At 37.9% G+C, this 15,975-nt stretch overlaps 1 protein-coding gene across 2 annotated transcripts in view; it reads right to left on the bottom strand.

Moving 5' to 3' along the window:
- The window catches only part of LUZP2 (leucine zipper protein 2), a 469,487-nt gene that overhangs the window by 68,661 nt on the left and 384,851 nt on the right, over positions 1 to 15,975 (bottom strand). For both annotated transcript variants that reach the window (XM_088017667.1, XM_028117737.2), the window contains exon 8: positions 9,630 to 9,704. In XM_088017667.1, coding sequence (XP_087873793.1) covers positions 9,630 to 9,704 — 75 coding nt within the window. The remainder of the gene's footprint in view (positions 1 to 9,629; positions 9,705 to 15,975) is intronic.

The following is a 15,975-nucleotide window of genomic DNA, read 5'->3' on the forward strand; positions in this document are numbered from 1 at the left end:
GAGCCCCTGATTTCTTGTCCTTCCTCCACCCCATTACTTTCAGTCCTATATTTGTGACCTTTATGTAATTTGTCTCTGACTTTTAATTTATATGTATATATACACATGTGCAAGTTGCCTATTTTGTTCAAAACTGTGTATTTAGCACTTAACATAATCCCTGACACATTAGGAGGGACTCACCAGAAAGTTTTCTGATTCAATGACTTAGACACTTGAGTAAAAATGCTGTTTCTATATGTCAGGGAAGGAAAGTGAGAAGCGATATCAATGAGAAGAAATGAAATAATAGTTCAGATTTCTCTTCCTCCTGGTGCTTTGTTATAATCGTGGCTAACTCCCTGCTCACCACAGAATAGGACACCATGGCATTGTGTGCTGGGTCAGGAATGAAATATTCCAGGTGGCACTGAACAATTTAAAGATGTTTTCTATCTCATATGTTATAGTGAGACAATGGAAATAGAGCTAATGCAACAGAGTCAGGCAAGTTTGGGTCCAGACTCAATGTTAATGTGGGTTTGAAATGTAGACTTTCAATCATCTCAGGTCATGCAGTAAGTTATGATGGCTATTTTATTCACTGCATTTATTTATATCTTGGCTCCTCTAAACACACGATGTGTGTAAAAGTTGTATCTATAAAAGGCTTAATGTATATGTTGCCCAAATGAACAAATTTCTGAGTAATGGCTGAACTTGGATGCAAAAATAAATAATGAACTGTATCAAGTTAATAGTTTAGAACATCGATTTTCAGTAAATGCTGTTCAGGGAAGATATATCTTCCAAAGGAACAATAACCGACGATGTGCATGTATGTGATATTTTTAATTATCTGAACTTGATGCGATCATCTCACTTGTTCCCAGCGGTCTCCTGACATGGTCAGGATCATCTCAGATAACAGAATCAACATCACACAGACATAACCTCCAACTCCCCATGTTTCACAGCCCCAGGGGTAAGCTATCTTTGCTCTCGTGTTTCAACCGATTCCTAATCTGTTAGCTCCTGATTTTCTTTCTTTTTTGGGCCCCAAGCATACAGCTTGGCCTCCTACCTTAGATTCTGCTCTGTTCCTTGATGACATTGTAGATTTTTCCTGCCAGAGATCACAGATTTGCTGTGAGCCACCTGGCCCTACTTTTGCTCAGCTTTCTACCACAAAAACAGCTTTCCGGTTAGTCCTTCTGACTTAAAAGAGCCTGTTACTGACACTGCTCAGACTTGGCCTGACCCAGTTCCATAAGCAGGACTCAGACAGTGATTTTACACCACGACATCATCATATTTTCATTTATACCGCTGGCTGTAGTAGTCTGTTTTGAAATGGCAGGTTATCGTTCACTTTGAAGTTCACTGTAACAAGATGTCACCTAATGAAATACAGTACAAACTGTAGAAGGTGTACTTTGTCTAAGATCTTACAACCTATTCCCTCCTAGGGTCAGTCTTGTTTTTGCCCTGCTTTTCTCCTCCTTGCCCCAAACCACTTTTCTCACTTGCTTTGCCACCTAACGGTAAAATGCAAACTTTTTTAGGAAGAACCTGATTACCTCAACCTCTTTTTATTTACAGCCCATCAAAGATTCCAAATGTATTTGCATCTTAGAGCTTTTACACTTGCTGTTTCCTGTGCCTATGAACCCCTTTTCCAAATACCTATTAGAAAACTTCCACTTAAAATTTATCTTTCAGCTCACATCTTTTTTTTTTTTAATTTAAATTCAATTTAATTAATGTATACTGTATTATTAGTTTCAGGGGTAGAATTTAGTGATTCATCAGTTGCATACAGCACCCAGTCTCAGCTTACATCTTACCTTCTTGGAAACACAGTCCCTGATGGCCCTTTCAAGGAACACTCCTTCCTTAAAGTCTCTTGTCACTTTTCTCACTTTAAGTCCTAGGTAGCCTTGTTGTCATTGCAAGTGACCTTATTTCTATGTGTTCAGTGTGTTATCTATTTCCATTATGATGTCATTTCTTTGAGGGCCAGTACCTTTCCTGCAGCATCATCAGTTTCTAACTCAACAAGTGTTTGTTAAATGAATAAATAAACCGTCCAGAGGATATATAGGCTGGTGCTGTCTTACACGAGAAAATAGTGAAATATTTCTCATTTTATTCAATATATTGTATTAAGAAAGTAGTATTTCGGACATTAAAATACTAGTGCTTGGGGCACCTGGGTGGCTCAGTCGGTTAAGTGACCAACTCTTGGTTTCGGCTCAGGTCATGATCTCATGGGTTGTGAGACGGAGCCCTGCGTGGGGCTCTGTGCTCAGCGGGGAGTCTGCTTGAAGATTCTTTCCCTCTGTCCCTCCCCTCACTTGCTATCTTTCTCTCTCAAATAAATAAATAAATCTTTAAAAGATAAATAAAATACTAATGCTTGTGCTATATAATATGTAAAGCTTATTAGAAATTATTGTGTACATATACGATCTTAACATGGTGGGAGATTTAGAAGGTAATTTTTCATGCATCTGTAGGTAAGTACTTTTCTCAGAAAAATGCACTTTTTTTTCTGGGAACAAGATATAACTTGCAAAGACAACTGTGCCCCTACTTTCTCATCTCCTGACAGATATAAATTCATATGATATTATTCATCTCTCTCTTCATTTCCATGAAGATGTGAGGTCGTCAGAGAGACCTGGGTGCACGATCGGCTGATGGCTTTGGAAAGACCACGAAGGGCTGTGAATTCAAAGGCTTTCCCCTTTTATTTCTGCCATGAAATCAGTTCTATGAATCCTGTATGGTCATTCTGACATCTTTTTTAGAATTTTTAAAAAAGATTTTATTTATTCATTTGACAGAGAGAGAAAGAGAACAAGCAGGGGAGCAGCAGAGGGAGAGGGAGAAGCAGAGGGAGAGGGAGCGGCAGAGGGAGAGGGAGAAGCAGACTCCCCACTGAGCAGAGAACCCGATGTGGGGCTCGATCCCAGGACCCTGAGATCATGACCTGAGCCGAAGGCAGATGCTTAACTGACTGAGCCACCCAGGCACCCCTCACATGTGTCATCTTTAATATTGAGGTAAATCATGCATGCTTTCCTGGGCAAAATTTTGTGACAGATGCAACAGAAAAATTTTTTTAATATGAAAGTTTGAGAGATTTCCATATTATAAAGCTGTTTTTACATTCCAGTAGCTGAGGCTACCTGTAATTCATAAGATATTGCCAAATAAAGAATTGATTGTTTGGAAAACCAAGGCTGATTCTTAGATCGTGAGATTATTATTGTTTATGTTGTGATAGTAAACTGAAACTTCTTTCATTAAACATGCCATGAGAACCAAGTTAGAGTGTGAAGATGTTTTCACAATATTTATGAGGTATTTGAGGTTATTTGAAGCCCAGATATAACATTCTTAGGAACTAGGCACCTGAAGAGAGTAAAAAAGTCTCACATAAAGATGATGGAGAGAGGTAGAAAGCAATTTCATTAAACTGTAATTTTTATCCATTTTGAAGTGAGCTAGCATTTCTACCTGCCTTCATGACTGCAGTTTATGAGCCTCATACATACGGTACAAGAGATTTGTTGAAACCGACCTCTAGTAATATGAAATGCTTTTATAGTTTACTGTAGCAAAAGGAATGACAAGATTCTGAAGGTTAAAGAGAAAAATTGTTAACACTGACAGGCAGTCTCTACAATCTCATTCATTGGTGTTAAAAATTACTATGCTTCCTGAGTGTTTTCCTTGTGCCAAGAGTTCTTAGTACTTTACTTTTTTGGATGCATAGTTTTTCTCACCACACCCTTATAAAGTAAGTTTTATTAGTATTCCATATTGCAGTGAAGCATAAAGAGTTTGAGGAATTCGAACACGGTCATTCAGTGGAAGAGTTATGATTGAAGAAAGCCAGACTGATTCCGGAAACATTGCAACATAAAGCCTCTCCTGCTAAATCCAGACTGTAGCATGGTGTGGGCTGGGCACTCCTAAGTGGGGAGTGGACAGAGACGGGGTGGAGAAAAGCACAGAATGGGTAAGACAGAGGAGAAAAAACCTCTATGTTAACCTGGAGTTCTGTGACTCAGACCAAATTATAATTTTCTCATTTAGTATTATGTGACTATACCAGTTTGTACAACCCACAAGTACATAAAATACATTCATTCTCTGTGCTTCTGGGACCTTATGGCTCCACAAATAATTATTTCCTCATTTTTGGTGCCCAACAAAAAGTGAGAGGTGTGGAACTCTAGACCATGTGTCACACATGTTTTCTGTTTCCCATTGATCCTACCACATGGTGGTCACACGAAAGGCATTTCAAACCTGACTTAAGTGGCTTATCTGAAGTCAGATCAGGGAAAAGATTTAATGTAAGGAAGAACATGCCAAAAGTCAGAGTTGCTAAAAAAATCAGAGGAGGCTGGGCTGCCTTGGAATCACAGGAATCCCATGTCTTCCTCAGATTTAAAGCATTTTGTAGAGATTGTGGTAGGGGTGTTAGAGAAAGGATTTAAAAAAAAAAAAGATGGTCTAGTTGAATTTTAGTTTATATGTATCTCTGATTTTCTGATTCTCCCAACTCTATAAAGAGTCTTGTCGTCCCTTTTTAAAAAGAAATATTATGTAGCATGAGTTGCATATAGTCAGAGATTAACATAAATTAGTATAAACTTCTTTTTTTCATAAATTAAAAAAAAATCTCATACAGCTGGAACCTTGGTAAGATGAATTATACTTGGGTTGCTCTACAAAATGGCATGCAGGCTTCCTTAAAACTACTAGATAGAAAGAATATCATGAGAATTCACAAAATGCCCTTACTAATTTGTTACTGCAACACTTTTTAGATATCCTGTTTGCAAAGTTAGTTATGTTAGCTATGCAGAGGTTTTGGTCATATGTAGTAACAAAAATGCCTATGTGAGACCCGAGTCCCTGGGAAGTAGAATTTTAGCCTGGTCCTTCACAACTACTGCGTAACAAGAAGACACCATAAAAACTCCAAAATGAATCAACCTGAAACATTCCATCTCCTCTATCCTGTATCAAAACACCCATCGTTTAACCTGGTGGTTAGGAAGCAAACTCTTTTCTTTACACAACTGCTAAATGTATACAATATATTATTGCAAAGCAAGTCATCTTACTGGCTTATTTTTTAAATAAAATGGTTGCTAAGCTGTGATCACAAAAATGGAAAGCTCTTAACAGCAGACAGCACACTTTCTTCACTTTTTAAAATAACATTTTGAAAAATATAGGGGCATATAGAGAACAATATAACAATTATAACAAATATCAGGTAAGTATCGATCCGAATTAAATGTTAAAAAGCATGTTTATTATATATTTGTCATATATGATATTTATTATCCTTTTATAAAATATGTATGATAACATGCATACACATATTGGTAATACACACATACACATGTATTAATATCTAATATACACATACAATGTATAAACTACATGATGCATGTGTATAATGTGTACAATATATCTATGTGTGTGTATAAATTAAACACTATCTGTGTCTGTACAATTATTGGAAAATGAAACACTTGGGGAACAGTAGAAGTAATTTTAAGCATCCTTAGTGTGATTTTACTCCATCTTTCCCCAAAGGCAATTGGGTCCTTGAATTCGATATGTATTTTTCTACTTCATCTATTTATATGATATACAATCCAAAACAAATGTGATTTGTGTATTTGAATAATTGTTAAATACAATACATAATTCTGATTTTTTACTCAACAGTATATGTTATACATATATTAATATTGATATGTTTTTATATTTATTCATTAGTATTAATTCTTGATTACTATTTGAAAATATGAGTATGGAAAATATATGAAATGTATATGCTAATTCTAACAGTAGGCATTTAAATTATTTCAATTTGGTATTAATACAAACATTATTGTATTTCATGTCCTTATACATGTTTCCAAGCACATAGGGATAAGTGCAAATTCTAGGATACACACATTTAAAAATTACACTCCCACCACTAGTGTACCAGAATTTGGTATCATTAGACTTTTTAATTTGTACCAATCTGACAGTGTTGAGATGACCTCATTGTTTTTATTCACATTTTTATTTTTCTTAGTTAAGGATCTGTTGTTAATAAATTATACTGAAATACAGCAGAATGAAAAAGTGCCTGGGTCTTAAGTGTACTTTTAAAAATTTATATACAATTTTAAGGAATATTGCTGTATACATACTGGTTTAGGATTGTGATATCTATCTCTTCTGGACTGATCTATAATTATCCATTTGGAAAATTTTAAGTCATTATCTCTATAAATATTGCTTCTGTTTGTCATTTCTTTTGGGACAACAATTATAAATACTTGAAGATATTTTAAATTGATATACACTTCTTATTCTCTCTGTTTGCTTTCCATTTATTTGTACTTTCTCTATATTAGTATAGGTATTTGATATTAATTTTCCTTACATTTTACTTGTCTTCAGTTCTAGTGTCCAATTATCCAATCTGCTACTGAACAAAGTTAAAGTCTCAATTACATCCATTATATTATTCTAATTCTAGAATATCTACTTGATATTTTTAATAGATTCCAAGTCCAGTAAATTGTATCCTTTTATCTGTTTTGTTTACTTTCTCTATTGCCACACACACACTCATCTTCGTGAAATCTTTGTTTTCTCATTCCAGTGTCTGAATCAGCTTCAGTTATGCTTTCCTCGGTTTCTTTCTTTTTTTTTTATAATTTTTTTAAAGATTTTATTTATTTATTCATGAGAGACAGAGGGAGAGAGATAGGGAGAGAGAGAGAGAGAGAGAGAGAGAGAAGCAGAGGGAGAAGCAGGCTCCCAAGTAGCAGGGAGCCCGATGCGGGACTCGATCCCAGGACTCTGGGATCATGACCTGAGCCAAAGGCAGACGCTTAACCATCTGAGCCACCCAGGCGCCCTCCTTGGTTTCTTTCTATATACTGATTAGATTGTATTTCCTCTCCACATGACTAGAAATATTTTTATTACATGTCAGACATCATATATAAATGAACCAAAAATTCTCCAGAGGATATCTTCCACAGAGAGGGTCTACCTTTCCAGTGTTAGGATGATGGCTGCTAACTCCCACCTAATCAAGAACTGATCTCAGTCAGGGGATGTGTTGAAGGCTTAGTAAAATGCAAATTACTCCTGGATGGCCCTGTTCCTTTGGCACACACTTTCCATGCTTTTGATTGAGAATAATGTGGTGTTTTCTTCTCAAGTCTGAAATACTATGATTGATTTTTCAGATTCAGAGTTTCCCAATTTAATGTGTGCTAGATATATGTTCTCAGTATTACAGAAAATAACACTGTATGTTTGATAAATGGGTGTGAGTAAACAAAGAGATTATTTTAAAGTCACTCTACCCTTCCGTTCTGAGTGAACTAAAGAACAGAGAAATGGTCCAGTTTCATTCTTCTGCATGTGGCTGTCCAATTTTCCCAACACCATTTGTGGAAGAGACTGTCTTTTTTCCATTGGACATTCTTTCCTGCTTTGTCAAAGATGAGTTGACCATAGAGTTGAGGGTCCATTTCTGGGCTCTCTATTCTGTTCCATTGATCTATGTGTCTATTTTTGTGCCAGTGCCATACTGTCTTGATGATGACAGCTTTGTAATAGAGGTGGAAGTCCGGAATTGTGATGCCGCCAGCTTTGCTTTTCTTTTTCAAGATTCCTCTAGCTATTCGGGGTCTCTTCTGGTTCCATACAAATTTTAGGATTCTTTGTTCCATTTCTTTGAAAAAGGTGGATGGTATTTTGATGGGGATTGCATTGAATGTGTAGATTGCTCTAGGTAGCACTGACATCTTCACAATGTTTGTTCTTCCAATCTATGAGCATGGAACATTTTTCCATTTCTTTGTGTCTTCTTCAATTTCTTTCATGAGTATTTTATAGTTTTCTGAGGACAGATCCTTTGCCTCTTTGGTTAAATTTATTCCTAGGTATCTTATGGTTTTGGGTGCAATTGTAGATGGGATCGACTCCTTGATTTGTCTCTCTTCTGTCTTGTTGTTGGTGTATAGGAATGCCACCGATTTCTGTGCATTGATTTTATATCCTGCTACTTGACTGAATTCCTGTATGAGTTCTAGCAGTTTTGGGGTGGAGTCTTTTGGGTTTTCCACATACAGTATCATATCATCTGTAAAGAGTGAGAGTTTGACTTCCTCTTTGCCAATTTGGATGCCTTTGATTTCTTTTTGTTGTCTGATTGCTGTGGCTAGGACTTCTAATACTATGTTGAATAGCAGTGGTGAGTGTGGACATCCCTGCCGCGTTCCTGACCTTAGGGGAAAAGCTCTCAGCTTTTCCCCGTTGAGAATGATATCCGCTGTAGGTTTTTCATAGATGGCTTTTATGATATTGAGGTACGTACCCTCTATCCCCATACTCTGAAGAGTTTTGATCAAGAAAGGATGCTGTACTTTGTCAAATGCTTTTTCTGCATCTATTGAGAGGATCATATGATTCTTGTTCTTTCTTTTGTTAATGTATTGTATCATGTTGATTGATTTGCAGATGTTGAACCAGCCTTGCAGCCCAGGGATAAATCCCACTTGGTCGTGGTGAACAATCCTTTTAATGTACTGTTGGATCCTATTGGCTAGTATTTTGGTGAGAATTTTTGCATCCATGTTCATCAAGGATATTGGTCTGTAATTCTCCTTTTTGATGGGGTCTTTGTCTGGTTTTGGGATCAAGGTAATGGTGGCCTCATAAAATGAGTTTGGAAGTTTTCCTTCCATTTCTATTTCCTATAATTTCATAAGGATGATTTAAAAATAAAAAAAAGAATGAGAGGCATTAAGAAATTTTGCCACATTCCCTAATGATTAAGCAGAACAGTAATTCTGAATTATAGAATCAATTTCTCCCTCTCTCTTTCCCTTTCCAAAATATGCCAATTGCCTATTCTCCACGTATGCCTCATATGAAGAGCACTGAAAGGCAAAGGGCGGCATCAAACAGGAATTGTGGTTTATCCTGAGCATACACAGCTGTAACACAATGAGAGATTAATAAAGCCAAAATGAAATAGAAGAGGTAAAAAACAGTGAAGAAAATCTTCTGGAATTAGTGGTGATGGTAGCGCAACTTTGTGAACTTTAAAAACGTGACTTTTATGGTATGTGAATTATATTTAAGGAAAGCTGTTATCAAGAGGGACTGTCACTCCCTCTTGCATTATCTTTATATGAACAGAGTTGGTTAGGAGGGCTACCTTCTTCTTTTATGATTCTCCCTCCAGAACTCTGATTAACGATTTCCAGAATGAAAAGTGTCAACGACTACTTCCATTTGTTTCATAACTCATTCACCCAGAGTTAATACATGGCAATCTTTGTTGGTGCTTTAAAGCACGTTTATTCATGGTGTTATAGAACAAATGTACTGGCAAGGTGGAAAATGAAAAGTCATGAACTCATAAGGCTGAGTCAATTTGGGTTCCAAAGGGAGTATCAAGCACTCCTGAATTCTACACCCATCTTCCAGGTACGGCATCTGGAAGTGCATGAATAAATCAAGTGAAGCAATGGGTCTACCCTAGCTTTGCCTGCTAAAACAGCAACTATGAGGATTCAGAGATGTTAACTTACCCGGTCAAGAGCTGCTTTCTCCAGCTCATTTTTGGCCACAGCTAATTTTCGTTCCAGATCAGTAAGTTGTTGAGCCTATAAAATGAAAGAAAAGCAAATCTTTTTAGTAAATTCTATAATGTCCCTTTTCACTTTAAGCATCTTTCATTCATTGCAAAGAATAAAAAAAAATACTTTGTGAAATCTAATTAGAATTCAGGTTAAAAATACTGTATTACCTTTGGTTAAGTTTCAGAAAATGGTGTGTTTTGGATTAATTAATATGTACTAAATTCTTCACTGGAGTAAAAAAACCAGTTGCAAAGTTCCAGCTCCAGTCCCTGAAAATACTTTGACATAATAAATCAGTTATGTCTCTAACTGTTCTAGACTTAACTGTATTTCCCTAAAATTCCCATGTTGAAGCTCTAACCAACCCCCTCCCACTATGCGGTTGTACTTAGAGACAGGGCCTTTAGGGAGGTAATTAAGGTAAAATGAGGTCGTAAATTTGGGGTCCTAACCCAATACGACTGGTGTCCTGATAAGAAGAGACTCCAGAGATCTCCCTCTCTCCATGCTTACACAGAGTAAAGGCCATGTGAGGACCCAGGGAGATGGCACCATCTGCAAGCCAGGAAGACCCCTCATGAGAAACCAAGTCTGCCAGCACCTGAATCTCAGACTTCTTGCCCTCGGAACAGCAAGAAAATAAAATTTCTGTTGTTTAAGCCACCCGGTCTGTGGCTTACACTATGGCAGTCTCTTGTTAGGGCAGCCTGAGCAGACTAACACAATAGCAATCATTCTTTCTATTATTGAGTTTTAATCCAACACATATCTCTATCCCACCATATCCCAGTACCTTTGCAAATGCCATATTTCTTCTGTTAAAAGAAAAGAGCAGTGGTCACAGATTTGGAAGATGCATTTTAAAGTCTTGTATCCACCAATTCCTATCTACATACTATAGCTCTCCTTACAAGAAGATGCTCAGCAGGCTCACAAAGGACCCGCAGAAGAACCTGCCTCCCCTCATGGCTCAGAACCTTTCTATACCTCTGGACTTTCCCAGTCCCCCAAATTTAGCCAGTGAAAAGAATCTCAAGTTGGAAAGAACAGAGGATCTTTCTGATGTTCTTGTTGGGGGAGGGGATTGAATTCACCAGGAAGAGTTGACAGCAGAAGGCTTGTCAATGAACAGCTACCTAATCCATATACATAAAATATATCATATGTGTACTTATAAATGCATATACATATATATATATAATGCCTAAAAATAAAATTTTGAATTAAAAAAAAAGAAGAGAGTGGGCTGATGAAGAAAGTGGGCTTCCAATACGAAGGTACCTATAAGTGGGAGAAAAACCAACAAGTTCTGAGCCCCAGGCCCCCATGTGCACTTGCCTTGGCCCTGTTTGTCTCTATCCTTCCTACCTTCCCACTGCCCAACCCCACAATGTGAGGACCTTGGGACCATAGGCCTCAGTCTCATATTCTTGACCCTGGGCTCAGGCCACCCTGCCCATTCCACATCACTGCTGTTCTGGGGCCATCTGCCTTTCTCAAACACTGAGCACTCAAGACTCACACTGGGACTGTCCTTGGTTGCGATAGCCCTGCCTAAGCCAGCTTCTGTCCACAGAACTGAGCCTCCATGGAAAGAAGGAGAAGAGTGTCTCTTTTATCTCTCCCTATGTCCTCAGTCAAGGATAGGAGTTAGGGACAATGGAGAGGGGCAGTGGGTGGCTGTCAGTGGGGCAGTGGCCAACCCACACTTCCATTAGTTATGGGCTGCCCAGCAATTCCCCATGTCTTGCTCCACCCCTCACCCAAGTTCTCATGCTATTTTCTTTCTCAGAGTCCTCTTTGGTGGGCAGCCACTCTCCTCAAGATGCTGTCATCAGTTACCTGCAGTCCAGAGGGGTCTGCATAGGCACAGGACCTTCTGCGTTGGTCCATTTTCCTCCTTGTGAGGGTTCAGCTCAAATCCTGTCATTCACACTAGAGGATCCCTACCAAAGAATGACCCAGAGTGTGCAGTAATAGAGCAATCCAGGAAGCTTGTATTAGGGCAGGTAGAATGGATTCGACCAGAAATAGCAAATAATGCCTTTGAAAGCTATGTCGCCAGCAGTTCCCAGGATTTCAACTATTTACCTCTTCTAAGAACTCATTGAACCTGGTAAAATCTAGCCAAAAGATCTTCAAAGACAGAAGGTTACAAGAAGAGTAAGGAAAAATAATCAAAGGGGCTGCAGATACTGACACATATTATCATATGTTGGTGCTAGTTTTGCAAGGATGAGCTATGGATTAATTTATATATAGCAGTTATAAAATTATATAAAACAATAAGAATTCTGCGGGTGTTAAACTATCAGAAGACATATAAAAGACTGAGGACTTTACTAGATAGTAAATTTTATTTGTTGTAAGTCACGTTTATTTGTTTTCTCAATTTAACTCCTGTGAAGTAAAGAGGAGGGCTACTTGTGAAGAGCTAGTCATGATTCTGAGGAGCTTCCATTCACATTCAATCATGGAACAAATTTAAATTTCTTGAAAGATATGTCAAATTACCACATTCTCCTGATTCCTCAAAATCAGCCTGCATAGAATTAAAGTCATAACCTTCTCTCTGTTTATATTGTCAATGGCACATTGTATTGGTTTCCTATTGCTGCTATAAACAAATCATCACAAGCTTCGTGGCTTAACACAAATTTATTATCTTAAAGTTCTAGAGGTCAGAAATCCAAAATAAATCTCACTGGGTAACATCAAGGTGTTGACGAGCCTGTTTCTCCTAGCAGCTCTACGGTAAAATCTGCTCCTTGCCTCACCCAGCTTCCAGAGGCTGTGCCTATATTCCTTCGCTTATGGCCACAGAGCTCCAACATTTACTTTCACTGACATATTTATTATTTTCTCTGACTGACCCTCTTGCCTCCTTTTTATAAAGACTTTTGTGATTACATTGTGAGCAAAAAATCCAGAATAATCTGTCCATGTCAGGATTCTTAACTTACATACCTCTGCAAATTATCTATTGCCATGTAAGAACATAGTCACAGGTTCTGGGGATTAGGATGGAGATACCTTCACAAGGTTATTCATTACCCCGTGTCCCAAACACATCATCTTTGGCCCACTCTCAAAATGAGCCTTCTTCCCATGCCCATTCAGTCACAAATTCCATCTGTTTCATCTCCACTGCTTTTATTAGAACTACCAAAGTGGGTCCTCGTTTTTGCTCGTTACTGATTGCTGCACCTGGTTCATTGTGTTCTCTGCCTTTAGTCTCTACTTTTTTTCCCCTTTCTCCTCCAGGAAGTCACCCTGCATACTCCACCATGTTTACTTTTCATGAACATTTCTTTTAACCTGTTTCTCCTTGATTTAAAAAAAGAGAGAGAAAAACAACAAAAACCTGAAGTTTTTCCTTGTCATCTTTATAATAAAATGCAAACTCCTTCATATTCAGTTTGAGGCTTGTCACGGTTTATCCTACACTATCTTTAGAGGCTATTACTTTTATTTGACAAGACAATCTACCCCACCCAAGCTAGGACAAAAAGAGCATTGCTCACTATCTTTGGTAATGGGAGTAGTCTAGAATGTGTCCATCTTCTTCATTTAAATTGCCTTGAATAAGACAAAAAGTAGGAGTTCTTCGGTGATGCCTATGTGAAGCTGCACTACAAGTCTATGCTGTTAATTTGGAATTTATGTATTTTCAGGTTAATTATTTCAAATTCTAACGTCTTCATTTTATTTTTTGATTTATGCGTGTTCATTATACGTAATTTCTTCATTATATCTTTCTCCTTTTCCATTCTATTTACGGCAGGCATAATAAATCCCCAGCATTTTATACATTTATATCCCTCCAAGTAGAGGACTTCCCATTTTTCCTCCTTCCCTCCCTCCTTCTCTCTCTTCTTTCCTCCCTCCTTCCCCTCATGCCTTGCTTCCTTCCTTCCTTTTCTCACATTTTCATTTATCAGATATTATTTTCAACATCCCAGTATGAGGTCAGTTACAAATAAACACAACATCATATAAAGGCAATACCTTTATATTATGAAGCTCACAGCCTAAGGGCTTCTTAAACATTTCTGTATTCACCACTAGAACTGTCAATGTGTCTCCCACATAGTGAGACAACAAAATTCTATTGGTGTTCTATTTGAAGTCACAGGCACTTTAACTTTACTGGTAGAATTGCCAAGTGTTTTCCTAGGCTCTCAGAAGAGACAAAGAGGTATTTTGACCCAAGAGCATTGTACACTATCTCAGTGGCCTTCTTTATAGTTTACTTAACACCTTAAACACCTCAGGGTCCTCACATGTACCTGCTCTTTCTGCTTAGAATCATGGAAAATTCCCTGCTACCCTGTTTTACCTGGTCAATTCTTACTCATCCTTTAGATTCCAGTTGAAATGCTAATTCCCACAGAGATCTATTTCCGAGCTGCAAATACAATTTTAGCATTCTTGTCATATTCTCTTGTGAAATATTATGTTTTTTCTTCCTATTACTTTTACCAGTTGTGATTTTTGAAACAGAAAATGATTGGAATGACACGGACATGAACCAATAAAATCTGACTCTGCCCTAAATGCTGGAACAGGGTCCTGAGAGTTCTCTGCTTGACAGATGTCAAGTAGTCAAGCAGTCCCTAAATAGCAGCACTGTGGCAGCTCCTAAGCAGGCTTGCCATACCCCTATAGATTCAGCCAGGAAAGAGACGTGAGACCAAATCAATTTAGACAGTTTATTACTCACACCGAAAACATAAGGTAAGATTCAGCATGGTGTTGGCACTCCATGCCTCTAGGGTCACTGGATGACATCAAACCAGGGTGCCATATCAAAGGCAACATATGTGCTGGGTCCCTCTCTGTCACTGTGGATCCAACTCCAAACTACAGCAAGGCCTACAGCTATACCCAAAGGCGGGGCAGAAGTGTAATATGGAAAGTCTCATGCTTTACTGACATCACGAAGGCAGATAAGAAATTGCTACATGGCAACCTCCTGAAAGATAAGGAAGCAGATGAGAAACAGCCTTCTAACAGCTGCAAATAAGACTATAAGACTACCTGATTACCTATCCTTGTACATTCCGTGGAAGATCGCAGGACATTCCCCCAAGACTTGGGTTAAACTACGTGTTAGCCTTGCCTAAGTGATCTAAGTGAAGATGTGCACGGTTATCAGGGTTTTATGGCCAAGTCATTGTGCTATTAACAGGTGTTAGCCATTTACTGCTGAATGACAACTAAGTGTCAGGAGAGATGGATGAAGGAGGCAATGGTTATTTACCAGTTGGTACAGAAGTACTTTAATAGTTGAACAATTTGCATGTCTATATTAATGTATATTGATTATTAAAGTTGTCATCTACCCATTTATCTATCCGATTATTAATGGTTCATTCCCTCACTAGGCAACAGGCTCCAGCACAAATTGCTCCTATTTTGCTAACCCTTGAATCAATTAATTCTTAGATTAGTGATGGGTACCTAGTAGTTGCTTAATAAGTATTGGATGAACAAATGAACAAATGAGTAAATCTGATGCTGATGCCACATAGTGTACTAAGAAAACAGGTGTCTTAATCTTCCTCCTTAATTTGTTCTCTCCTCATCGGTCTCTTGAGACCCAATGTTTACAAGAACTCTATACCCAGTTGAACATTTTGAAGATTTTTGAGTCCTCACTTTTCCAGCTCAAAGAATGTTTTTCCAAGAGCCTTTTCAGTCCATCATGTAAATCTCTTTTCTGGCAGTTAATTGGCATGACAGACAATAGCTGCACACCCTTCTAATAGGCACAGGAAGTGATGGTTTAACATTACTGACAAGAGCACTGAAGGGATAGCAGATAAGATCTGGCACAAAATTTTGTACGTGTCAGGATTAAGTCAGTGGTAAATATTTTGAATAGGTGTATTTTTTTTCTCCGTGAATCTGCCTAAATGTCATGGTCCCCTCTATTTGTGCAAATCCTCTTGCCACTCGAAGGCTGGATGAAGCCAATTGCTTTAATTTTGTTACTGCCAAAGTATAGCAGCTGCTTTGGATGCTTATCCCAAACATGCTTTCAAAATTTCCACTCCACTAAGTGAATTTGTTGAAAGCAGCAGGTACCGTACCATCTACATACCAGCTTGCCAAATTCCCTACTACTTTAAATCTGTATTTTTTTCCTGTTTAAATTCATTTTAATGCATTTTAGTAGAGACTTTTAATATATTTCCATGGCCTATTTCCCACCAGACTTATTTTGTTCTTTTTACTCAAATTTAAAAGTGGAGCCCAGAGATACAGAATTTGGCAATTAAGAGAGCGAGCT

The sequence above is a fragment of the Eumetopias jubatus genome, unplaced genomic scaffold (genome assembly GCF_037043125.1).
Source record: "Eumetopias jubatus isolate StellerSeaLion01/CBP00866 unplaced genomic scaffold, mEumJub1_p1.0 scaffold_13, whole genome shotgun sequence".
NCBI lineage: Eukaryota > Metazoa > Chordata > Mammalia > Carnivora > Otariidae > Eumetopias > Eumetopias jubatus.